This window comes from Aulonocara sp. 'chitande type north' Nkhata Bay, linkage group LG10 (assembly GCF_057382095.1).
Source record: "Aulonocara sp. 'chitande type north' Nkhata Bay isolate Kocher_YH1m ecotype deep benthic linkage group LG10, A_spYH_male_GT1.1, whole genome shotgun sequence".
Taxonomy (NCBI): Eukaryota; Metazoa; Chordata; class Actinopteri; order Cichliformes; family Cichlidae; genus Aulonocara; species Aulonocara sp. 'chitande type north' Nkhata Bay.
In genome coordinates this window covers 13,646,576-13,673,006 of record NC_141353.1, presented here as the reverse complement: position 1 = coordinate 13,673,006, position 26,431 = coordinate 13,646,576, and the positions used below count along the sequence as shown (strand labels likewise).

Genomic DNA, 26,431 nt, shown 5'->3' with positions numbered 1-26,431 from the left:
GAATTCACAAGCCTTTATGATTAAAACAAAAAACTTTATTCCAAAGTCACTGAACAGAAATTTTTATTTTTCACTTTTTATACAAAAAGCAGAACACAAACTTGCTAGTTGTCCGTGAAGTAAACAGTAGTCATTGCTCATAAACCTGTTGGTGAACTTTTGGAAAGAAAGAGACACATTTTTGTGGCAGCAGCACAGATAAGCACTATCTACACTGGCAACAGGGTAGTGTTAGCAATGAAACATCTTACTAGGGCCTACGCTTTACACATCTACAGTTCAATTATTTAACAGTAAACATTCATGGACACCCCAGAAGGGCAATACATGTCCAGTTTTTGAGTAGAAATCCCCAATGAGATTACACAACAACAAAGCAACATAGCGATCATAAACAGTACAGTGAACAAGTCTGGCATTTATTTGTCCCAGTTATTAAAAAATGAAATGACAACTCAACACATTTCAGACATCGGTGCCTATATACTGGAGTATGTATGTAGAGTACTGAAATAGTCGTGTAAGTTCTTTATTTGTGCAGAAAAAGCTGGAATCAGTCAGCTTTGGTTGGTGCGTCACATTGGGAAGTGGAAATAATTTGTAATAGTTAAAAAGGAGTGAGCTTAGCCAACCGTTGTAACCTGCACATGACTTCTGTTTAATGCTAGGAGCTTAACACACTTGATTTTCTCAGCTGAAATGTCATTGGTCGAGATTTGCTGTCTGCAAATGCAAGCTTTTTGGCAAGGAAGAAAAAAAAGGTAGCTTTGCAAAGATAACATGTGTGTTCAGCCAAATATATTTTAATCCTGTCAACTACACTATAGCAGCAAGTAAAATGTCAATAAAGCAGCAAGTAAAATGTCAATAAAGCAGAATGCAGTAATAACCTGATATTTAACTGAAAAAGTACTAAGAAGAGATATAAAATGTTGACAGATATTTTATTGTATATGCTCATCTTAAACTGGAGAGCAGCAAACTAGAAGTCTCAGAAGAGAATCCAAGAGAAGCTCAGTTTATCCATAGACAGTATAAAACATGGAAGTAGCTTTGAGGCAAAAAAAAAAAAAAAAGAAAGAAAGAAGAAGAAGCTGTATGAAAGAGTCTTAAAACAAACCAGCATTACATCATCTAAGGATCTGGTTTCATATCAGCCTCATCATATCAGTTTTTTAAAACCAAGATGGCAACGTCATCTGAAAGCTTCAAAACTTCAAAGACTTCAGAGACCAGGGAGCAGTGTCACAGAAGCTACATCCATTTCTATACTGTCAACAAGTCTTCCTTAAAAAAACATGATGAAATTAAGAAAAACTGTGAAATAAATCCAGAATTTTATGAAACATGCTGCTGACATAAAATTTTAAAACAAAACAAATACATTGTAATATGTCAACATTTTTTCTTGGGATTTTTTTTCCAAATAAATAAAAGTTTTAACTTATTTGCAAGTCACTGCTTTTCTCTTTTTACTCACATTTTAATATAAGGTTAATATCTAAAAGTAGCCTCTATGGTGGAAGTGTTCCAGAGGTGCACGGAGAGAGTTTCTTTACAGGGAAAAATTAGATTTCAATCAGAAGTTTTTGCTTTTCATGGGCGGTCGCAAAACTTTCTGAATGCATCACATCCACATGATCAGCCCAATAAATTTGTGTGAATGAACAAATTGAATTCAAGAAAAATACATCTATCTAATCATCATCGTCATCGTCGTCATCGTCATCATCATCATCATCATCATCATCTCCACTGCTGGGCTCAGACTCTTCATCGTCTGAACTGACCTCTTTTTTCTTCTGCAAGGCTGTCAGATGCTCTGCCTCCTCGGGTTTGCTGAAGCACCCCCACCAAACAGTCACACACAAACACAGATGCAATGAGAAGGACTATTTGTGGGATACTGGCTTCAATCAAAAGGGAAGCAAATATACAAAACAACACTGGTTTACCTCAGCAAAAAAAAAAAATTATATATAGAGAAGGAGACACCCAGACTCCTCGACTTGAAACCAACCCAGCCCAGAGCCCAGAAAATCAATGAACTGATTCTTACCTTCGACAGTTCAAGACTTCTGCACTAAAACCCATTCACTGTTCCCTGGATCTTGGATTTATAAAATGACAAGTGCTGTGAAGCAACAGTTGTTCTTGCAGCTGCTGCTCACCGAGAAAGCAGAAGATTTTGCCCAGACAGCTTTCACCTGCCAAAGCTGTAATGTAACCCATTAGTAGAAGGCAGCAGAGCGCATTTAACTCAGTTCACCGCAGCAGTATCAGCTTTTCTTTATGTTGAAGACCACGTACAATTACCTCAAAAAGGTGCTCTAGTTAAAATTGACATCTATAAAATTTACAATAAAATAACCTGTGATTGAAAGATGCTAACTAAATGGTAAAATGCTAAAGATTATACAGAAAAACAGCCTCACTCATTCAGTTAGAACTGCTGCTGTGAACAAGTATTAATAACCACCATTATAAAAACCAACCATGATTATAATCCATAACCTACATTTAAAAAATTCTGTTACAAAGTATTCAGTAGTCACAATCAGGACCAACTTTGTAGAAAAGTCTCAATAGTATATACACACATACAAAAGTGTACAGACTGGAAAGGGTGTTTGAGCTCTAATACTGAAATAACTGAATAAAAAAAAAATACATTAATATTCAAGACATTCACAATAGAGGAAAAAACATAGACGAAGATGCCCTTATCCTTATTAGTCATCTCCTCCAGGAAAATCAACCCAACAGCCAACCAGAGTCCACACCAGTCCCAAAAGACAGAGTTCTCTGGCCCTCACCACACAGTTGGGTCTTTGAAATCGTGCTCGTGCAGCTCAAAGTCATCTTCCCTTCTCTTTTTCTTGTAGAACTTCACTGCCATAATGATAGTGAGAATGAGCAGGATTACACCACAAGCACCTCCAACTATGATCGCCAGGAAACTTATCTCAGAGAGGGACACTAGGAGCAAGAAAGAAGACAAAGTAAAGATGAATGAGCGACCCAGTGGTTAATCACACTGTCCTGCTTCATTCAATCATATGACACATACTAAAACGTTCTCTATTTTTTTTAAATGTCTCTTTTCCCTCACTGTACTGCTTCTGATAACGATGCGATGAATGAGTCAAACTTTTCATCTCAAAAGTAACAGAGTCGTCATATATGCAACGCATCAGTCTTTAAAAGACTTATTCTAATACATACACATACAAATGTCTCTGGTGCCTTACAAACTACTGACCATCATTTGAAGTTACTGCAATGAAATTTTGGCTAAATAGCCCAGCCTGCTGTATTTTTCTCTGTCTTTGAATTCAGCCCTCTGTGGATTAATCATTTTAATTTCCCTCAAACAATGTGGCATCTTTTCGCTCCTAGCACATCATCCAGTCCAGATCAGAGAAGATATTGAGCATGATCTTTTTTGATCATTGTGAGCTGATGTTTTCAAAGTCTTCCTTTATTTGTTTTTAGCAGTTTAGCAGATTGTTTAGCAGATAACAAACTGTGTAGCAAACCAAATCATGAATCATATCATTCAATCCACGAGGTGTCATTTTTGATATTGAGGTCCAATAGTCTAACCTTTGTTGATCACTCTGAGGTTGATCTCTCCAATATTGCCTTGAAAGTCTGGAGGGTTTCTCACTTGGCAGCTGTAGGTGCCATTAAAAGTTGGATTCACGTCCTGGAGAGTGATGGAAGCATCTTTTCTCATGATATCTCCCGACCACACTACATGCCCTTTGAACTGCGGAGACGTTGGAGGGTGAGGCGTTTCATTCTCGTAGTAAAACAGCTGCCACATACATTACAGAAAAAGACAAAAAAAAGGAAGTGCAGAAATAGAAAATATTAACACACACTGGAAACTTTAAACATATAAAACTAGAAGCTAATACAAGACTGAAATTGAGAGGAAGAAATTAGGTATTATTTGAAAGTCTTATGGACTGAATTTTATTACATTTAAAAAAAATCTATTTTATACTCACAGACTCGCCGGGTTTTGAATTCAGGGGTTGGAAGTACCAGGATACTGTGACAGAACCTGGAGTCACTGGATGAGTACTACTGAAGGTGCAGCTTAGTTTCACATCCGTCCCGTTGACTGCTTCCATTTCCTTCTCCGTTCTAATTTCTATCCCAGTAACATGCCGCACACCTGAAATAAACACGACCAAACGAGAACAATCAAGATTGAAGTTAGTTCAAACTGCCCATTTCATTAAACACAGTAATGTCCTTGACACACCATGTCATGTGCCTCAGAACTTTACTGCCTTTCAATATAAAATGTGAGTTTGTTACTTTCTTATGGCAACGACATGACAATCTATTCCACAGCCTGACTGTGGTTTTACATGTCTGCCAGTACAACAACGAACACAGCAAATTGTAATTTAACAACATCTGTACTTGCACACCTACTATGAGGTTAGTGTTAATCTACCTCAAGATCTGCTAATTGGAGCCCTTTTAGGGAACTTTTAGAACAATCTGATGATAATGAATTACAATAGTCCAGCCTGGAAGCAATAAACAGATTAGGATGTTTCAAATTTTAGTGATATGTTGCAGATGAAAGATGGCAGTTTCAGAGACTTCCAGCACCAGTAAGACACAGGATTTCTTTCCATGCTAAATTAATGGGATGTGAAGCTCTTTAGTATAATGGTTAACAGATCCCTGGTAAATAAGGAAGCAGCTCAACACAGACAGAAGAATAAAAGTTAAGAAACCACATTAACCTTAATAAAAGAAGAGTAGTTACGTTTTTAGAAATAACTATTTTTTGTGCTATACAAATAAACTTGCCTTTAAATCTGAATTACTGAAAAACTTATCAACGCTTTCCAAGGCTCTGTGGGAGCACACAGCTGATACTCTTCAAATAATAATAATAATAGATTGGATTTATATAGCGCTTTTCAAGGCACCCAAAGCGCTTTACAATGCCACTATTCATTCACTCTCGCATTCACACACTGGTGGAGGCAGCTACAGTTGTAGCCACAGCTGCCCTGGGGCAGACTGACAGAAGCGAGGCTGCCATATCGCTCCATCGGCCCCTCTGGCCAACACCAGTAGGCGGTAGGGTAAAGTGTCTTGCCCAAGGACACAACGACCAGGACAGAGAGCCCGGGGATCGAACCGGCAACCTTCCGGTTACAGATACGCTTCTCAACCCCCTGAGCCATGGTCAAACAAACAAGGCCAGTTTCAGTTCTCCTCTCAATTATCTCCTCCATGGCCGAGAGTGTGGGAACACCCCGTCAATGTATCTGCTGTGTTTACAGACCAAGGTTAATATTGTTAGTTACAGCTAAACTGAAAACTTAAACCAGAAGTGAAAAAATATTTAATTCACTAAAATCAAATTTAACTTTTGGGGGGGAAAAAACTACAACTGAAACTATTTTGTAAACTTGGAGAACTAACTTCACTCTGCGCAACTAACTGAAACTAAGATGACTTAAAGAGAAAAAAGTCAAAACTAAACAAAATGAAAACTAATTGGAAAAAACCAAAAGTACTGTGATCACACATCAAACAACCCTGCAGTCAGAGGTTATGTGCAAGTTTCCTGTTTAGAAGTAAGAATCACACTGCAAACATGGATTTTTTGTTAATTAAAGATGTTTCCTAAAATGTTGAATAGATTCCTGCTCAGATATCAGATATAGAAATGACTTTGTATGACCAAATGCTGTCCAGCTCACGTATCACATGTTAGTTAAAGAAGAATGCAAAATCCATGTTGCATATGGCTTAGATTTACATTCGAAAACAACACACAAGTTAAGCTGCAAATAGCAGCTGGTTCAAGTGGATTTTGGCGTCAGTTGCTCAGAATGACATGCAAAAAGGAAGATGAGTGACTGGCATTCTTAAAAACAGTCAGAAGACACCTCAAGACAACATGCAGAGAAACACAGTGAAAGAAAAGGAAGCCACAATAAAGGAAAAATAAAGGTTTGGGATCCATCATGAGCAGCACAAACATGCTGTACTTAATGTGAATGTATATGTTCGAACTTCTTCCAAAATAAATTAAAAGTCGTTTTTATAGTTTTTTGCATAAAGTTGTATTGCAGACAGCTGCAGCTATGCATACATATTTATTTTTTAAATATATTATGTCATTTTATATAGAAAGTTGGGGCTCTGACTTCCTCTTTTATATATAAGCTGTTCTTATACAAGAAGCTTTTTCACAGTGTTTGGCTTTTGATTGTAAACATTACAGCTGTTGCTGAAGCCTTTAAATTCTCAAATGTCTACAGTCAAACCGACACATTGCATGTATGGCATGTTGATTTTTTTTTAATATCCACAAAAAAGTGGATATTAAAAAAATAAATATTAATGAAATTACTTGCATGGATTAAGGCATGAATTGTGGATAGTAATGGTATGTGTGGCATATATAGTCACTGGGCACTTCATTAGGTACAGCTTACTAATACTAAGGTGTTCCTTGCTGGACCCCTTTTTGCCTTCACAGCTGTGTTTATTCTTTGTGGCATAGATTCTACAAGGAGCTGGAAGCATTTCTCAGTGATTTTGGTCCATACTGACACGACAGCATTGCACAGTTGCAGCAGATTTGTCAGCTGCATGTGCGTGATGATCTCCTCTTCCAGCACATCCCAAAGATGGATTCAGATTTAGTGACTGTGGAGACTATTAGGTACAGTGAACTCATTGTAGTTCGACCCTCCTGGCACTACAAGCTGTTCATTTTCGTGCCCCACCGTCCCTCCCTTCCTTCCTTTTTCAATTCATTCACTTCTCATTGGTACATGGGGATTTGCCTGGCCTGAGAGCTGCTGCCAGTCAACTCTCAGGCTTTCCCCAAACCACAGCCTCAATTTATGCTCAAGCCATCTGTCATTATCTACTAGAAATGCTGTGAAACCTAAAGTGAGGATGTGGTCCTAGCTAGTGAATTGTTATTTTCAGGAAAACAGTTTGAGATCAGTTTAAGAAGCAGCCATCATGAGATGAGTGATGCGGTCATATAAAGGGATGAACATGGTCAACAACAATACTGTGGTGTTTAAACGACGCTCCGTTAGTACTAAGGGGCCCAAAGTGCGCAAAGAAATTCTTTCCCTCACACCATTAAACCACCACAAGGCTGAATCACTGCAGAACAGATCCATGCTTTCATGTTGTTTACGTCGGATACCATCTGAATGGTCACAGAAGAAATCCAGGCTCATCATACCAGACAATCTTTTTCCACTTCTGTAATTTGTTATGCCATTTTTGTGAGTCTGTGCAACTTGTAGCCTCAGTTTACTGATCTTGGCTGACAGGAGTGTCACACAGTGTGCATTCTGCTGCTGCTGCCCACCTGCTTTGAGGTTTGATGTGTTGTGCATTCAGATGCTCTTCTGCACAGCTTGGTTGTAACAAGTGGTTATTTTAAGTTACTGTTGCCTTCATATAAACTCAAGGTAGTGGCCCATTATTCTCCTCTGACGGATACTGGATGTGCTTTCTTTTTCAGACCATTGCAGTTTCTGAGATACTCCGACCAGCCTGTCTGGTCTAAGTATTTCAAAAATGCCACTTTCACGGTTACTTGGATCCCCTTCCTTCCCGTTTTTTAGTTTGAACTTCGGCAGGTCACCTTGCTTAATTGCTTTGATCTGCTGCCATGTGATTGACAAGATATTTGCGTTAGCAAGCTGCTGAACATGTGTACCTAATAAAGTGATTGTCAGTTAAAAGTATGATCTAATACAAAGAAATAATCCATGGCTTCAAATCCAAACACGGTCTTATCAACGCAGTACACGTAAGTGTACTTTATACTCTGTACTACACCGTGAACGCCCAAAGAATAACACGGGCTTTACAGCTCAGAGACCAAGATTCCGAACTTGATGTTTCGTTTGTGTTTCGTTTTATTAAACACGGTTGCCATGTTTGTGAAACACGTTAATAATGCGATGTACCTCCCGGAAGTTCCTAAAACTCACCTGTCAGGAAGAATCCTCCCAGGAGGAGCAGAGGTAATATCCGATACATACTCCGCCTGATTAATTCTTCTGTATAAATCCCTTCATGAAAGTTTATTAGAGTCCGGATCGCGACTATCGCTGCCAAAAGGACAAAGCCGTTTTTTTGGACAGTGAAAACCTCAGTGCACCTGTAGGCGGAGTTTTGCCTATTGCATAACACATGCCCATGTAATCTCACAACCGCTGAGTCGAAACGTGACACATTTCAACCCTACCTTCTTCTTACTCCTACTTTCTAAGAGCACATTCAGTTATTTACACAGCTAAATGCGTCAGACACCTAAAACTTACCAACCCGCTATAGAAAACAGTAAATAAGACAACAAAAAACGCCCTGAAGGCAAACTGCTTCCTCCAGTCAGTCAAAAACTATCTGAAAATGAATCCGAGCACCCAGAGTTGCAAAGGAAGAGTTACCAGCATTACAGCACTTTGCGTGGAGGGGCTCTTGTCCTACAATATCCCAGCTATTATAGGACAAGAGGCAGGGTCCAATCTGAACTAACTGAAATCCAAAGAAAATGGTTACAAGTTTGGAAGTGGTGCAATCAGAAGTTACCTCTCTGTGCAATTAAGGTTAGATAGACACATTTACATTTTTACACCATAATACCAAGATTTGCTGTCAAAATGAATACTGAGAGATATTATATTACACAGGCTATCATCATACTTTCCCAACTTCTCTAGACAACATAAACAGTAGCTACATCCAGCTTTTACATACAGTCTATGTCATACGCTTGTCTTAAAAATGTAGTTATGCTGATGCAGGCTTAGATGAGTATATACCTTTATAATTTAATACAATGTACAGCAGAATCAGAAGCTCTCCAATTAGGTCTGACCAGGCAACTAATGTCATTACAACTGAGTCTGTCTTCCTCCGTAGTGGACCTGTGGTCTACACACCAAATCTAAGTAAGATATTCACTATAGCTTTACAAATTGTGGTCTGGGATACCAGTAAATCTATAAAGAGGATGCCAGTGTTTGTAAAAATCTCATTTTGAGGCTTTATCTATTTACTGATAAATTTGATATCCTTCAGGATTTGTCTTCACAAACAAACAAATACTTACAAAGCTAATCCGATGATAGGCACTGTTAATTTGAGTTTAATTGATGTTTAGTTATTCTCGATTTAAAAAATGACAAAACAATAAATTAAAAAGTTCTGACATTGAGGGAAATTCATAATGGTTTATTTACTTTCAGAGGTCTTCCAGGTATGTTTTAGGAGGTAAACGTATTGTATAAAAAATAGCAGCTGACAATATGAGTGATAAATGAAATGGAAAACATGAATCCTGGAGATCTGGTATGGCTCAGTTGTACTGTGCGGGGTATTTTAGCTGGTATGGGTGGCTTGGTTTGATCTACTGAAAACTTAACCGCGGTAAAGTGAGCCGTCATTTGTGAGCCGCGGTCAAGCCAGCCGCCTCCTATCCGCCGCATAAATTTCCTTGCGCTTTTACACCAGTCTTTACGGTAGCGCCTTTTCGCTTTATGTGCCGATTGAAAGACTATACCCGCGCGCGCACAAATTACAATGTAGCAGCCCGATACAGTCAATACAATTATGGAAATGTCAGAAATTCATTAAAAATCATCCTGAGTAGTTGAGGTCCAACTTTCAACACATCCCCCCTCTGGGACACCTACTGTACCTGTGTGCCAGGTTTCACCCAGATTTACTGTAGAATTCCTCAGAAAATAAAGGGTACTTGTATTCAATGCAATACAGCCAATGCACTACAATTGTGTCAATTTTCAAAAATTCATTAAAAATCATCCTGAGTAGTTGATGTCCAACTTTCAACACATCCCTCCTCTAGGACACCTACTGTACCTGTGTGCCAAGTTTCATCCAGATTTACTGTAGAATTCCTCAGAAATTAATGGAAACATTTATTCAATCTAATACAGCCAATACACTACAATTGTGTCAATTTTCAAAAATTCATTAAAAATCATCCTGAGTAGTTGATGTCCAACTTTCAACAGATTCCTTCTCTGGGACACCTACTGTACCTGTGTGCCAGGTTTCAGCCAGATTTACTGTAGAATTCCTCAGAAATTAAAGGGTACTTGTATTCAATGCAATACAGCCAATACACTATAATTATGTCAATTTTCAAAAATTCATTAAAAATCATCCTGAGTAGTTGATGTCCAACTTTCAACACATCCCCCCTCTGGGACACCTACTGTACCTGTGTGCCAAGTTTCAGCCAGATTCACTGTAAAATTACTCAGAAATTAATGGACATTTATATGCAATTCAATACAGCCAATGCACTACAATTATGGAAATTTCAGAAATTCATTAAAAATCATCCTGAGTAGTTGAGGTCCAACTTTCAACACATCCCTCCTCCGGGAAACCTGCTGTACGTCTGGGCCAAGTTTCAGCCAGATTTACTGTAATATTCTTCAGAAATTGCAGGGAACTTATGTTCAGTGCAAGAAAGGCTGAAAGACGACCACCACTGAACAAGACACACAAGCTGAAACGTCAAGACTGGGCCAAGAAATATCTCAAGACTGGTTTTTCTAAGGTTTTATGGACTGATGAAATGAGAGTGAGTCTTGATGGGCCAGATGGATGGGCCCGTGGCTGGATTGGTAAAGGGCAGATAGCTCCAGTCTGACTCAGACGCCAGCAAGGTGGAGGTGGAGTACTGGTTTGGGCTGGTATCATTAAAGATGAGCTTGTGGGGCCTTTTCGGGTTGAGGATGGAGTCAAGCTCAACTCCCAGTCCTACTGCCAGTTTCTCGAAGACACCTTCTTCAAGCAGTGGTACAGGAAGAAGTCTGCATCCTTCAAGAAAAACATGATTTTCATGCAGGACAATGCTCCATCACACACGTCCAAGTACTCCACAGCGTGGCTGGCAAGAAAGGGTATAAAAGAAGAAAAACTAATGACATGGCCTCCTTGTTCACCTGATCTGAACCCTATTGAGAACCTGTGGTCCATCATCAAATGTGAGATTTACAAGGAGGGAAAACAGTACACCTCTCTGAACAGTGTCTGGGAGGCTGTGGTTGCTGCTGCACGCAATGTTGATGGTGAACAGATCAAAACACTGACAGAATCCATGGATGGCAGGCTTTTGAGTGTCCTTGCAAAGAAAGGTGGCTATATTGGTCACTGATTTGTTGTTGTTGTTTTTTTTGAATGTCGGCGAGGATTCCGCACGGCACTCCCCTCCATTCACCTCGCGAATCTCCGCTCTCTTCCAAACAAAGTCGACGAATTACTGCTCTTAAACCGGACTAACAAGGACTTTGCACGCTCTGCTGCCCTCTGCTTCACTGAAACCTGGCTCAGTGAGCGAGTCCCAGACGCTGTCTTAAATCTGCCGGGCTTCCAACTTCACCGGGCGGACCGCGAAACAGAGCTCTCAGGGAAAACAAAGGGTGGTGGAGTCTGCTTCTACATTAATGAAGGTTGGTGTACTGATGTCACAGTGTTACAGAAACACTGCAGCCCACACTTGGAAAGTTTTCTCATCAACTGTAAACCTTTTTATTCACCGCGGGAGTTTTCTTCCTTCATGCTGGTCGGAGTTTACATCCCTCCACAGGCCAACGCGAACAACGCACTGTGCGAGCTGGCTGACCAGATTACTACCCTGGAGAGGAAATTCCCGGATTCCTTTACAATTATTCTTGGGGATTTTAACTGAGCAAACCTAAACTACGAACTCCCTAAATACAGACAGCATATAGACTGCCCCACCAGGGACAACATCATACTGGATCACTGCTACACCACTCTAAAAGATGCCTTGGGACATTCTGATCACTGCATGGTCCATCTTATTCCAGTTTATAGGCAACAACTCAAACGTGCCAAGCCTGTAGTCAAAACTGTGAAGAAGTGGACTAACACAGCAAAGCAGGAACTGCAGGACTGTTTCGACTGCACTGATTGGACTGTTTTTGAAGCTGCATCTGAGAACCTAGATGAGCTCACGGACACTGTGACATCATACATCAGTTTCTGTGACGTGTGTGTGCCAACAAAGACCTTTTGCACATACAACAACAATAAACCATGGTTCACTCCTAAACTCCAACATCTTCGCAAGGCCAAGGAGGACGCCTACAGAAGTGGTGACAGGGTCCTGTACAAGCAAGCCAGGAACACACTGACCAAGGAGATCAAAGCAGCTAAAAGGATCTACTCCCAGAAGCTGGAAGAACGGCTCTCAGCCAACGACCCTGCATCAGTGTGGAGGGGCCTGCAGGAAATCACCAGCTACAGACGCCCCCCACCCACTATTGAAGCAAACAAAGACCTGGCCAACGAGTTAAACACTTTCTATTGCAGGTTTGAGACGGACAGACTCCCACGCCCCACCCTCCCCTCCCCAGGGACATTGCTTCAGACATTGACCCCCAACACACCTTCCACCTCTCCCCCCTTCACCCTGCCCCTCCCCAATCAAGACTCAACGACCACCCCCACCCTCCCCAATCCAGACTCAACGACCACCACCACCCTCTCCATCCCAGACTCAACGACCTCCACCACACCTCTCACCCCCCTTTCCTCCTCCCTGAAACTAAGAATACACACTCAGGATGTGAGCCGACTATTCCAGAAACAGAAGCCCAGGAAAGCCCCCGGACCAGATGGCGTCTCACCCTCCTGCCTCAAAACCTGTGCTGAACAGCTGGCTCCCATCTTTACTCGCATCTTCAACAAATCCCTGGAGCTGTGTGAAGTTCCCTCCTGCTTCAAACGCTCCACCATCATCCCTGTTCCCAAGAAACCCACCATCACAGGACTGGATGACTACAGACCTGTCGCCTTGACGTCTGTGGTCATGAAATCCTTCGAACGACTGGTGTTAGCCCATCTGAAAGACATTACAGGCCACCAGCTGGACCCTCTGCAGTTTGCCTACCGGGCAAACAGGTCAGTGGATGATGCAGTGAACATGGGGCTGCATTACATCCTGCAACACCTTGACCGCCCGGGAACTTATGCCAGGGTCCTGTTTGTGGACTTTAGTTCGGCTTTTAACACCATTGTGCCTGAACTTCTTTCCTCCAAACTCTCCCAGCTCAGCGTGTCACCAGCTACCTGTCAGTGGATCACCAGCTTCCTGACAGACAGAAAGCAACAAGTGAGGCTGGGGGAGATCACCTCTGAAACCCGGTCCCTCAGTATTGGTGCCCCTCAAGGATGTGTCCTCTCACCACTACTGTTCTCCCTCTACACTAACGACTGCACCTCCAATAACTCTGCTGTCAAACTCCTAAAGTTTGCAGATGACACCACTGTCATTGGCCTCATTCAAGATGGTGATGAGTCTGCATACCGGCAGGAAGTTGAGCGGCTGGTACTCTGGTGCAGTCAGCACAATCTGGAGCTGAACACTCTTAAGACTGTAGAGATGACAGTGGACTTCAGGAGACATCCCTCAACTCTGCTCCCCCTCACCATATCAGACAGCCCTGTGTCGACTGTGAAGATCTTCAAGTTCCTGGGTACCACCATCTCCCAGGACCTGAAGTGGGAGACCAACATCAACTCCATCCTCAAAAAGACCCAGCAGAGGATGTACTTCCTGAGACAACTGGGGAAGTACAGTCTCCCACAGGAGCTGCTGATCCAGTTCTACACTGCGGTCATTGAGTCTGTCCTGTGCTCCTCCATCACAGTCTGGTATGGAGCAGCCACTAAACAGGACAGGAGCAGACTGCAGCGGACTGTACGGGCAGCAGAAAGGATCATCAGCGCCCCCCTGCCCTCCATCCAGGATCTGTACCTCTCAAGAACCAGGAAACGGGCAGGGAAAATCATCGCAGACCCCTCACACCCTGCACACAGACTTTTTGATCTGCTGCCCTCTGGCAGACGGTACAGAAGCCTGCAGACCAGGACCACCCGACACAGGAACAGTTTCTTTCCCCTCGCCATCTCCCTCCTAAACAGTTGACCTGTCACACTGCTCCCACTGCCAGACTGCAACTGCACCTTATGTACATTTTGTAGTATTCATTCCACCTCATTCATTTCTGTATTTTATGTATATAAGTTTAGATTCGTTATTTATAGTTGGTTTACATAGCTTTGTGTATGTATGTGTAATGTGTATATATAGACACTTGTGTGTGTGTGTGTGTGTGTGTGTGTGTGTGTGTGTGTGTGTGTGTGTGTGTGTGTGTGTGTGTGTGTGTGTGTGTGTGTGTGAGATTTACATTGCTGTGCTTGAGAGCCACCATCTACCAGAACCAAATTCCCTGTATGTGTCTGCACATATACTTGGCCAATAAACACGATTCTGATTCTGATTCTGATTCTGAGATGTATATTTGTGAATGTGGAGATGTTATATTGGTTTCACTGGTAAAAATAAATAATTGAAATGGGTATATATTTGTTTTTTGTTAAGTTGCCTAATAATTATGCACAGTAATAGTCACCTGCACACACAGATATCCCCCTAAAATAGCTAAAACTAAAAACAAACTAAAAACTACTTCCAAAAACATTCAGCTTTGATATTAATGAGTTTTTTGGGTTCATTGAGAACATGGTTGTTGTTCAATAATAAAATTATTCCTCAAAAATACAACTTGCCTAATAATTCTGCACTCCCTGTAGGTCTGTTGACAGAGCTCTGTACAGGTCTGCTCGAGCTGACCTGAAAAGGGGTCCCACCTGTCCAGCAACAACACATGGCATGGAATAATAGACATCATAAACCACAGAGGCAGAACTGTGAAAACAGAAAACCTGAGTGTGCAGCTAGCAGAGGACATAAACAGCTTCTTTGCCTGCTTTGAAACACCACAACAGCAGCATTCATCTGCCTCAGCCCTGCTCCCATCCTCATCCTTACCTGGTTCCTGCACCGCTCCATTCACTGTAACGGAGCACGATGTCAGATGAGTGTTCCTAGCAGTGAACCCCAGGAAGGCGTCCAGACGGAATACGTGGTAAAGTGCTAAGACCATGTGCCCACCAGCTCACCCTCATCTCCACAAGAATCTTCAACCTCTCACTGGATGAAGCAGCCATCCCATCCTGTCTAAAATCAGCCACAATCATCCCAGTACCAAAGAAGTCTCCCATCACCAGCCTGAACTATTATTGCCCTGTGGCCCTCACACCGGTAATCATGAAACTAGTCCTTCAGCACACCAAGGATTACCTCCCCCCAGAATTCGACCCCCACCAGTTTGCATACCGTGCAAACAGATTCACAGAAGATGCCATCACCCTCCACTCGGTGCTGAGTCACCTAGAACAGCGGCAGAGCTACGCCAGAATGCTCTTTGTGGACTACAGCTCACCCTTCCACCACTCGCCCATTGAGAGCCTACTAACTTACTGCATCACAGTATGGTACAGCAGCTGCACTAAGGCGGATAGAGCCACCCTCCCAGCATGTTTGCAATGAGTAGGAGATGCTCTGTATCTCACTGTACAACTGTATAGTGACAAAGGTATTGGGTTCTTTTCTAAAAATTGCTATAAACAGAGGAACCCAAACTGATGAAAAGTGGCGAATATTTTTTTTCAAATGACTATTTTTAGTGGATTTTTGATATAGAAGCAGAATGACAGAATGTTAAAAGAAGTTACTTTTAGTCATTCTAAGCTGGGCATTGCGTTCTCTGGCTGTTCAAAGCCATGGAACTTTAGACTTTCCAAGCAAATAATGATGGCCATACTGATGTTCTTTTCAGTACATTTTACTTTATGTTCATTTTCATTTTTATGATGTTTCTATTTTTACATAATTCCTCCCACATAGCAAAATTGGTATGGCCTGGATCTGTCCCACACAATGTGCTTACACATGGCCTGCGTACCGCAAAGAATGACGGCCCTATGGTGGCCCAGATCTGGTTTACCAGAGGTGGCCCACACATGAGCCAGCACAAGGCCAGTTGCAGACACACTGCTGGCCCTGTGCTGGCCCAGAACAGTTTCAGCTCTGGCCCCAGATGTCAGCCTAATGTGTACCTTAGCCATGTAAGCCATGTAATAACAACATGTGCTGGAACATAATAGTGCAAAAGTAACATGACGAAACTCTGTTCAGACAGTGAATGGACTGATTCTTATACAGCACTTTTTTACTCACCCATATTACTCAAAGTGCTCTATACAGCATGTCACATTCACCCAATCAGGCCAAATGTGGCATGCCATCACATAAACAGTGCCATCTTACCATGCCAGAAGTCAGCCAGCAGTGCCGGCTTGACACCAGATCCAGGCAAGACCCGTCTGCTATGTGGGATGACTTGTTCTTTTGGCATTTTAGTTGTGGATTATGTTTGGACTGTGTCTCTTGCCCTTTCAGTATTGTTTCCTTGTGCTTCTAAGTGTCCCTTTGTTTCTTTTTAGGTTATGTAGTATGGGTTAGAGATATTTTGTATGTTGTTTTTGTTTAATAAATCCGCCTTTTGGATTATTCCCTGATGTGCCTGAGTTCTGTTATTTAGTGTCACTTTGAAAGGACACACATCCAGCATTGACATATAATTGTTCTTTCAATTTTTGATAAAGATTACAGTGAATTGAGATGTAACTTGGCCCAGAGGTACAGTAGGACGCCCAGAGTAAGAAAGTGTTGAAAGTTGGACCTCAACTATTATGGATGATTTTTAATGAATTTTTGAAATTTCCATAATTGTAGTGTATTGGCTGTATTGAATTGCATATAAATGTCCTTTAATTTCTGAGGAATTTTACAGTGAATCTGGATGAAACCTGGCACACAGGTACAGTAGGTGTCCCTGAGGAGGAATGTGTTGAAAGTTGGACATCAACTACTCAGGATGATTTTTAATGAATTTTTGAAAATTGACATAATTCTATTGTATTGACTGTATTGAATTGAATATAAGTTTCCTTTAATTTCTGAGGAATTCTACAGTAAATCTGGCTGAAACCTGGCACACAGGTACAGTAGGTGTCCCAGAGGAGGGATGTGTTGAAAGTTGGACATCAACTACTCAGGATGATTTTTAAGGAATTTTTGAAAATTGACACAATTGTAGTGCATTGGCTGTATTAGATTGAACAAATGTTTCCATTAATTTCTGAGGAATTCTACAGTAAATCTGGATGAAACTTGGCACACAGGTACAGTAGGTGTCCCAGAGAAGGAATCTGTTGAAAGTTGGACATCAACTACTCAGGATGATTTTTAATGAATTTTTGAAAATTGACATAATTAAATTGTATTGGCTGACTGCATTGGATACAAGTACCCTTTTATTTCTGAGGAATTCTACAGTAAATCTGGCTGAAACTTGGCACACAGGTACAGTAGGTGTCCCAGAGGAGGGATGTGTTGAAAGTTGGACATCAACTACTCAGGATGATTTTTAATGAATTTTTGAAAATTGACACATTTGTAGTGCATTGGCTGTATTAGATTGAATAAATGTTTCCATTAATTTCTGAGGAATTCTACAGTAAATCTGGATGAAACTTGGCACACAGGTACAGTAGGTGTCCCAGAGGGGGGATGTGTTGAAAGTTGGACATCAACTACTCAGGATGATTTTTAATTAATTTCTGAAAATTGACACATTTGTAGTGCATTGGCTGTATTAGATTGAATAAATGTTTCCATTAATTTCTGAGGAATTCTACAGTAAATCTGGATGAAACCTGGCACACAGGTACAGTAGGTGTCCCAGAGAAGGAATCTGTTGAAAGTTGGACATCAACTACTCAGGATGATTTTTAATGAATTTTTGAAAATTGACATAATTAAATTGTATTGGCTGACTGCATTGGATACAAGTACCCTTTTATTTCTGAGGAATTCTACAGTAAATCTGGCTGAAACTTGGCACACAGGTACAGTAGGTGTCCCAGAGGAGGGATGTGTTGAAAGTTGGACATCAACTACTCAGGATGATTTTTAATGAATTTTTGAAAATTGACACATTTGTAGTGCATTGGCTGTATTAGATTGAATAAATGTTTCCATTAATTTCTGAGGAATTCTACAGTAAATCTGGATGAAACTTGGCACACAGGTACAGTAGGTGTCCCAGAGGGGGGATGTGTTGAAAGTTGGACATCAACTACTCAGGATGATTTTTAATTAATTTCTGAAAATTGACACATTTGTAGTGCATTGGCTGTATTAGATTGAATAAATGTCTCCATTAATTTCTGAGGAATTCTACAGTAAATCTGGATGAAAATTGGCACACAGGTACAGTAGGTGTCCCAGAGGAGGGATGTGTTGAAAGTTGGACCTCAACTATTCAGGATGACTTTTAATGAATTTTTGAAATAAACATAATTGTAGTGCATTGACTGTATTGCACTGAATATGAGTTTACTGTGATTTCTGAGTAATATTACAGTAAATCTGGGTAAAAACTGGCCCAGAGGTAAAGTAGGTGTCCGAGAAGAGGATTGTGTTGAAAGCTTGGCATCAACTTTTAAGAATGATTTTTAATGAATTTTTGAATATGCAACCAGACTGTCACGATGGCTGTATTGAGCTGTTCCATTGTAATTTGTGTGCGCGCGTGCGTGTGACTGTTCACGCGCGTGCGTGTGTGCGCGAGTCTAGGCTTTCAATCAGGATATAAAGCGAAAAGGCGCTACCGTAAAGACTGGTGTAAAAGCGCAAGGAAATTTATGCGGCGGATAGGAGGCGGCTGGCTTGACCGCGGCTCACAAATGACGGCTCACTTTACCGCAGTAAAACACCAGCAGAGATGTGTAGGGGCTCCATCTGGTGGTTCATTTTGGTATGAGTTATTTTTCCCTAAGAGTAGCGACACTTCTTTCAAACCTTTCATTGAGCTTTCAGGGCACGTCTACACACGCAGAAAAGCAGTGGACTGTTTCAGTTGGTTAACAAACACCGCTGGGGACTTGGCTGGGCAATGTAAGGATTAAGAGGGAAAAGGCATTATAGAAACATAATACAAACAGGAGAAAATAAAGGAAGAACTAAAAGAATTTAAAGAGGTTTTAGTGATGGTGAATCATGCCATATGTGAAATCAAAGTAAAGACAATTTGTGTTTAAATAAATGTCCCAGGATATTTTTTTAGCATGTCTTATCTGCCAGTTTGTAAAATGTAAAAGTGAGCCAAACAAAAGCAACCTCGAAGTTTCCCAGGAACAAAGAAAGGCTATTATAAAGCTGATTTCTGTTACTGAAAAAGCCACAGGTTCTTCAAGAGTCATGAAGAATGCTTACACTGAAAAAAAGAAAATCTGCATTAACAATGGCTGAGGCTCAGTTTGTTTAGTCGGAAACTGGAAGTGTTGGAGTCAGTGAGGGACAGGAAGTCACTGAACAAACTGATCATCATTCACAGCCATTGCTCCCGCTCCATTAGCCACACACTAAAGAGACTGCAGAGCCCATTCTTCCTCAGACTCATTCAGCCTCGCTGAACACTTCAGGAAATCACTCCTAAACAACTGTACAGCTCTCCTTTTTAGTGACAGGTGAACACACCTGTCAGAACATAGGATTACAGAGATATTTCTGTATCAAACCTTCTTGCAGCTGTTTCTTAGATTCATTAATGACATTTATTAAAATGTTTTGTACTCATTTGTGGTAGAATTCTCTTTTGCACAGTCTTAATCTTGTCTTTTTTTTTTTTATTCTTCATTTTGTTTTTCTGGAAAATGTGAAAGGTAGATAAAGATTAACTGTTTTTTATTATAGTTCTTGTTTTTTCATTAGCTAATATAGAAATTTCTGGGGTTTTTTGTTTGTTTGTTTATTTACTACAGAAGGATTTCTCTATCATCTAGAAAAACTGCAACATACTATTGAAATTGCACTTCTTTTTGATATATTAAGATACTTTAGGTACTCAGAGTGTTGGTAAAGTTACTTACTCTGACAGAAAGGGGGGATTTCACTGTTTGTTCCACTTAAGATCAAAGCGGGGTGTATGTGGTGGTGGCCACTGGTGGGCTAGTGGTGGTTTGACATTACTGATGTAAAGCATATTTTCGCCAAATGTAGACCTACGGCCAGAGAGCAGGAATGTTTTATTTCCTGTGTTTTCCACAGTACTAGAATGCAGCATTTGCTCTAACGACCGTGATGCAATGCGGTCAGCTGACGCCGGGCTGGCATCAACGAGAGATCACCGTCGCACTCCGAAAACTAAACTGCACGACATACTCAGACATAGGAGCATGTCTTCATGTCTGGTCTTACACTAACTATCATCATCAAAAAATTTGATATAATTTCATTGTCAGAAAAATGCGAAGTTGTTCAAACACGCGACCACCTACCCATGATTCCTCGCGGGATCAGCTGTTGCGGTGGTGTGTTTTTTGCCCTGCGGTTTCTCCTGAGGAAAAACCTCCCCTCGGTGCTGTGTTTTGGTGTCAGCGACCTCCGCAGCTTACAGAAGGTAGCTGTGCCCGGGTTTAGGTCAGGTGCACGATAGCACTGATAAGACTTTGAACTCGGAAGAATCCACTCTTCCTTCGATCGGTGTTTCGGCTGGTGGTGTCGAGCGGGCACTCTTGCCACTGGAACGATCTCTGCGCTTTCCCTCTGACACACCTTTTGTTGTCTCATCTAGCTCGAGGCTGCTAACACTTGCTAGCGAGCATCATACGCGTCGACTCCCTGACAGCGGTGCAGCGAGGCCGGGGAATAAAAAGTTAAGGGTCACCCAGGAGAGCCGACAAGTGACACCCTGCCAGGTAGTTTGTCTTGTAAATAAATAAGTAATTTAATTTTTTAAAAATATTTTTATTTGTTTATTTTTTTAAATTAACGACGAGCACGAGCACGACAGACGTGTATCAGAGATGCAGCCACAACAGTCTCCAGTCATTAGCAAGCAGCTAACAAGCTAACGTCTGATAAACAGTAGCCTAGCGGAGTTAATGCGATCTGCTCTGTGATCTCTAAACACCCGCACTGAGAGCGAGAGTGGCCTGCAATCCGCATTAGGCCAGTCTGTCTGCTCCCGAAACGCTAAGCCGCTGCATCACCCCGCTGCTCTCTGCTAGGTGGTGCAGATGCTTTCCTCTGTGCCCGGCATCAGCATGACGTCCTTCCCCCTCCTGTAGGTCGCACCATGTTTATTGCATGTGTAAATAAGCGCTAGGATTTCTTTCAGGATGAGTGGGGATGACGTGAACCCAGCAGCAGTCCCTCAGCCAGTAGAAGATGTTCAAGGAGATGGACGGTGGCTGTCACAGGTATCAGAATACTTTATTAATCCCGAAGGAAATTAGGGAATCTCTATTGTTAGAGTGTTGTAAACATTTACTCTGTATTATCATTAATACCTCATATCCTTCTGATGTATGAAGGCGGTCTGAATGATGTGCATTATTTATCAAAGATAGTTCCCTTATGTGTTTCCATGGTAATTGTTAGTATTAAGTCAGTGTTTAAATAAATAAAGTAAATAAATAAATAAATAAAACCAGTTGTATAATTCAGCTCAGATGGGATGGCACTTTGGATCTGCACCTATGTGTGGCTTTGATAAGTAGGAGTCTTCTAAATTTTGCACGCTGTCCCCATCAGGAGTTTCTGTGTGACGCTTGGAGCGCTTACGATGTGAGACTTTTATTGCTGAGAACTCTTGCAAATTAAACTAAAGCTTAGTATAATATACATTTCTCATGTTAATCGATGCGCCACTATAAGACATCGCTTCGATTTGGTGACCTTAGTCTGAGATTATGTTTTTATTTCTAATTCTTAAACACAGATGTTTATGACTGTGCTGCAATCCCGTGAAGCCAGTTAGTGTTGTTCAAGGTTCTTTATTTGTCACATGCATAGTTATACAAGGATAACACACAGTGAAATGTAGCCATTGTCAGTTGATGTTTTGATCTTCTTAATAATATTAGTGTCTGAATAAGAATGGATGACAATGTTGATAACATTTATTATAGTAGTTATAAGCTCATGATCTGACTCAAAGAAAAGGCCACTAAATAAATATCAACCATGTGCTCACAATTTTTAGTCACTAAGAAGACTTTGTTTGTTCCAGTGCATCACTTTGTTTGGCTTGTTTAGTGGATCTTTCTAGAAAGTCTGCACAAAGTTAATCCTCCCAAAGCTAATAGGGCAGTCATTGAGACAGTCTGTTTTACTCGGAGCTCTCTGTCAGATAGGGCACCAGACGCATCTCGCCTATAACAAGCTTGAGGTTTTTTATCTGACTCTGATGGCTCACGACTGTCATCATACCGCTCAGATTTAGAGAGTCAAAACGCAGAGTTTTACATCAGGGGGCAAGTTCTCAGAATCAAGCAGAGAGGGGTTTATTTTTAATAAATTAAAGATGTTCTTGTATTTGTCGGGTCTGTCATGCACTATATCACCAGCTCTCTTGGGTTTTTACAGCATTCAAGGTTTGTACAGGAGTGCAAGGATGCTGAGCCAGACGTGCTCTTTGTGGGGGATTCCATGGTACAACTAATGCATCAGTATGAGGTCAGAGTAAAGTCTTAGAAAACATTTTTAAATTAAACAGGACACATCTGGATGTGATTCATGTGTCTTGAATTGCACAATAAAGACAGCAAATAAAAGCCATACGTTTATCTTTGCTCACTGTTGATTTTTCTTGATGACGCACTAGTTATCATAATCGACCTGACTCAAATGCATATTCATGGTTTTCTGTCCAAAGGTGTGGAGGGAGTTGTTCTCCCCTCTTCACGCGCTCAACTTTGGCATTGGAGGGGACACCACCTGTAACGTACTGTGGAGGCTGCAGAATGGAGAGCTGGAGAACATTCGCCCCAAGGTGAGACGAGCCCGCTAACAGAAAGGCAGATGAGGACAGTATAATGCGTCCACACTGATGTCCACAGTTTCACATTTCACACACTCTGACCTCCGAGTTTTGTGACTTTCATGTAGATCTTGAGCTCTTTCTTCATAAGTGCAAGTTTCAGCATTGACCTCGGCAGAAGTCAATGCTCTTTAACTTCTTTGTTAAACTTGATATTCATCCATTTGGCTTAATTGCTCTAAAAAAAACCCAAAATGTCGCTTAATTGTGTTGTATCTCATATGTTATGTCATTCGCTTTGATATAAATTCTGCAGGGTTGGACGTGTTTAGCGGAAGTGAATAAATTGTCTGTCCTCTTGTCCAGGTGGTGGTGTTGTGGGTAGGAACCAACAATTATGAGCACACAGCAGAGCAGGTTGCAGGAGGAATTCTTGCCATTGCAGAACTGCTCACTACTCGCCTCCCCAAGGCAAAGATAGTTGTCCTGGTAAGTTTAGTCATATGTTGCATCTTGTCTTGCTTGTTTGTCTTAAACTCATATTTTGAGCTAGAACTTTCAATTATATTGACATTTGTTCCTGAGCATTAACATAAAGGCTCTTTAACGTGGTGATATGCACACAACTTGAATACAATTTCAGGTGCCTTAAATAACATGACTGAGGAGTTGATGCCACAATATAACCAACAGACAGAGGAAAGTTAGTTTCCTTTAATTGTGGACACACAGTTTGATATTAGTTATTAGAAACTCGTCTGCATACAGATTGGTTGAACATGTGTAGCTAATAAAGTACACGTCTTTTACTTATGTACAAGTCATCACTGTGAGCTCAGAGCTCAGTTTTTTCTCATGTTGGATCGGTATAGTCAGTAGGATCATGGTTATAACTCTGGCTGAGCACAGAACTCCTACCATCTGCTATTCAAATCTTGTTTCAGAGGCATCCATCAGGAGATATTTGGCTTAAAAAGAGAGGAGGAAGCTAAAACAGCTTCTTCAGAGGTGCCTAAGGAGTGTTTTGAACAGTGAATCATTCAGAGCTTGTCTAGTAGAGTCCAAGAATAAAAATATGGCACTTGAAATTAGCACGATATGTCTCCTTTAATATAATAATTTCAGTAAATAAGTCAGCTCTGTTTCTGTGGTCCTCAGGGTTTGTTGCCTCGAGGGGAACGGCCCAACCCACTCAGGGAGAAGAACGCTGCTGTTAACGCTCACCTGCGCTCCTGGCTGCCACGGCTGAGCCAGGCTCAGCTCTTGGATGTGAGCAGGGAGTTCGTCCACTCCGATGGAACCATCAGCACTCAGGACATGTTTGACTTCCTTCACCTTACTTCAGCAGGTTACGACTCTGTGGCCAAGCCCCTCAGTGACCTGCTGCTGCAGATTCTTGAGGAGACGCCAGAGGAGAGACGAGCATCGCTGGTTTGAGGGCTACGGCCACGAAGCACACTTCTCCAGAGGCATGTCTCATCTCCTGCTGCTGCAGTGGCTGAGACATGCCCCTGGTACCTGAAGGAGGAAGGGCTCACGCTCAGGGGGATGAAGAAACCTGATGTGAGTGGGCCCACGTGGGGTGTGGGATCACATTCTTGAACAGAGGGTTGGGTGTGGGAGAGGCGGCGACGCGGGAGAGAGACCTCATTACCGACGTAGACACTGTGATTGCAGTAGTAAGAGTGCAACTCTTAATTTTAGACTAGATTTAATGAGATCACGAGGGACTGCAGTGGCACGTGCACACAAATTAATCTCGGCACGTGGATAAAACGAGTGTTTTGTCCCTCACCTGTACTGCAGGAACACAAAGCACCATCTAATTTATTTCTTCATGTTTTAATATCCATAAAACAATTCCTTGCCAAGTATCTCTGTCAAACACATGTCCCTGCTCATTGTGCGCTTAGATGGCAGAACCTTAGTCAACACTGGACAATGTTATGAGTGTGGCCAGTACACCAAAGAGCAGTGGTTTCCAACACAGAGGGGGTCCAAATCCTTCCTTTGAAGGTACAAATAAACTTTCATTAGTCAGTTTTAAGAATAAAGAGATATTTCTGCTACACTTAAATCTCTTCAGTGTCATTCAATCTCCCAAAAATCATAAAGAATCAATCAAGTTACCCCTCAACAGTCCACGAGATGAAAAGCAACTGCTGCAGAGAAGATAGCGCTGAGATGCACGCTGTTTACCAGTGAGCAGTATCTAAAAGAACTAACTCTTTTTTGCTTAATGTGTAACACTGCAATGCATAGAGCATATTAAATCACTCTAATAGTTTTTTCACTTCACTAATTATGTCTTTGTGTACGTAAACAACTGCTCTGCGAAGCGAGAGCACTTAGTTTATTTAATGTTCACTTTTGAACTTGATGTGTAACTATTGTTTGAAACTGTTAATCACTATGAAATGTATCACTGCATAATTCACTGCTACACACACACACACACACACACACATGCGCGCGCAGATTAAAATTATTCTGGTTCCTGTGTTGCGCAAATGTTCAGTTCGAGCCACATCTTGCTGTTCGCTTCATGCTTGTTTGAAACTGAGCCTCAGCTTAAATGTAAAAAGGCTTCTGTGTTATATTACTCAGTCAGTGAATGTCACACATTGCTGCATATTTATTAGTGAGATTTATGCTGCTCAATCCACTTCTCTGGTAATCTTTAGGTCTTCCAAAATACCTCCAGCCTCTCTGCTAAAGTACGAAGCTTCTGTCCGAGCTAGCAGTAGTGTTTACATTGTGGAATAGCGTCATTAATTAGATTATTTGAATGTTTTTAAAATAGGTTATATGCATAAAATGTGCTGCTTTTTTGCAACAGTATGCTTGATTTTGTTTGTCTTATAAAGCAAAGTAAGAAGATTGGAGAAAATCAGTGGCTGTCCTGCTTTTCTTTTTTCTTTTTCTTTTTCTTTTTAAAGTATTTCTGATCATGAATAATTCCTGAGTTAGGCTGATTGATGTGCTACATACTGCATTATCCAAATGTTCATTCTCAGACCAGCTCTCTCTCCCTCTCCCTGCTTAACACCTAGATGTACAGTAATCTCTCCTCCTCACTTCTTGCCTCTTTACTTGTGGCCCGTCGTGTTTGTGGTTGAACCTCGCCCGACCCCGCCATCCTGACGTACATGGTGTAGTTATTGAAGTGGGGGGAGTCTAGCCACATGGTTAAGCTGAACGTACTATAATCATGCTAACTACTATAAAGCATCACAGGCCATGTAAAGAAAACCTTTTGTCTGTGAGCTTGCTGCAGCCGCCTGTTCTACACTGTTTGCGACAGAGTCTGCTGTCGAGCATCGAGATGTCAAATGTTACTGCTGTCTTAAGCTCTGCACATTTGTGTGACGTGTTGAATATAAATGGTGTACGTGTGCGTGCCTTAAGCGTTCATGAGGGCGGGTGTGTACAGCGTGTCCGGTACCGGATTGTGTGAGTGTCATGAAATGACAATGTTGGGGAAGAATGACGTTTGTAAGCTGGACTCTGTGTTTGCTGTGACACAGTATTTGCACTGTTCTGGCTTATTGTTATGTTATTGAGGTAAAGCATTCCAATAAATAATAAAATAATGAAAACAAGGA

At 41.4% G+C, this 26,431-nt stretch overlaps 2 protein-coding genes across 5 annotated transcripts; one reads left to right on the top strand and one right to left on the bottom strand.

Annotated features, from left to right (window-relative positions):
* Positions 1-19: 19 nt before the first annotated feature.
* mpzl2b (myelin protein zero-like 2b) lies at positions 20-20,647 on the bottom strand. 3 transcript variants are annotated; one of them, XM_086308324.1, is made up of 5 exons: positions 20,341-20,647; positions 4,017-4,186; positions 3,607-3,820; positions 2,817-2,979; positions 20-1,839 (listed from the first exon to the last, which is right to left on the bottom strand). In XM_086308324.1, the coding sequence occupies exons 1-5, from the start codon at positions 20,630-20,632 to the stop codon at positions 1,698-1,700; spliced, it is 981 nt and encodes a 326-aa protein (XP_086164450.1). In that variant the 5' UTR covers positions 20,633-20,647; the 3' UTR covers positions 20-1,697. The 3 variants fall into 3 exon arrangements, with proteins under 3 accessions (XP_086164450.1, XP_086164451.1, XP_086164452.1); XM_086308325.1 differs by lacking the exon at positions 20,341-20,647 and adding an exon at positions 8,016-8,188; XM_086308326.1 differs by lacking the exon at positions 20,341-20,647 and adding an exon at positions 8,016-8,188 and having other exon boundaries at positions 1,696-2,979.
* pafah1b2 (platelet-activating factor acetylhydrolase 1b, catalytic subunit 2) lies at positions 20,210-26,431 on the top strand. Of its 2 annotated transcripts, XM_086308329.1 has the most exons (7): positions 20,210-20,462; positions 20,637-20,760; positions 21,183-21,264; positions 22,433-22,522; positions 22,722-22,838; positions 23,193-23,315; positions 23,985-26,431. In XM_086308329.1, exons 3-7 carry the CDS (start codon positions 21,184-21,186, stop codon positions 24,261-24,263), a joined length of 690 nt encoding a protein of 229 aa, XP_086164455.1. In that variant the 5' UTR covers positions 20,210-20,462; positions 20,637-20,760; position 21,183; the 3' UTR covers positions 24,264-26,431. The 2 variants fall into 2 exon arrangements, with proteins under 2 accessions (XP_086164455.1, XP_086164454.1); XM_086308328.1 differs by having other exon boundaries at positions 20,210-20,760.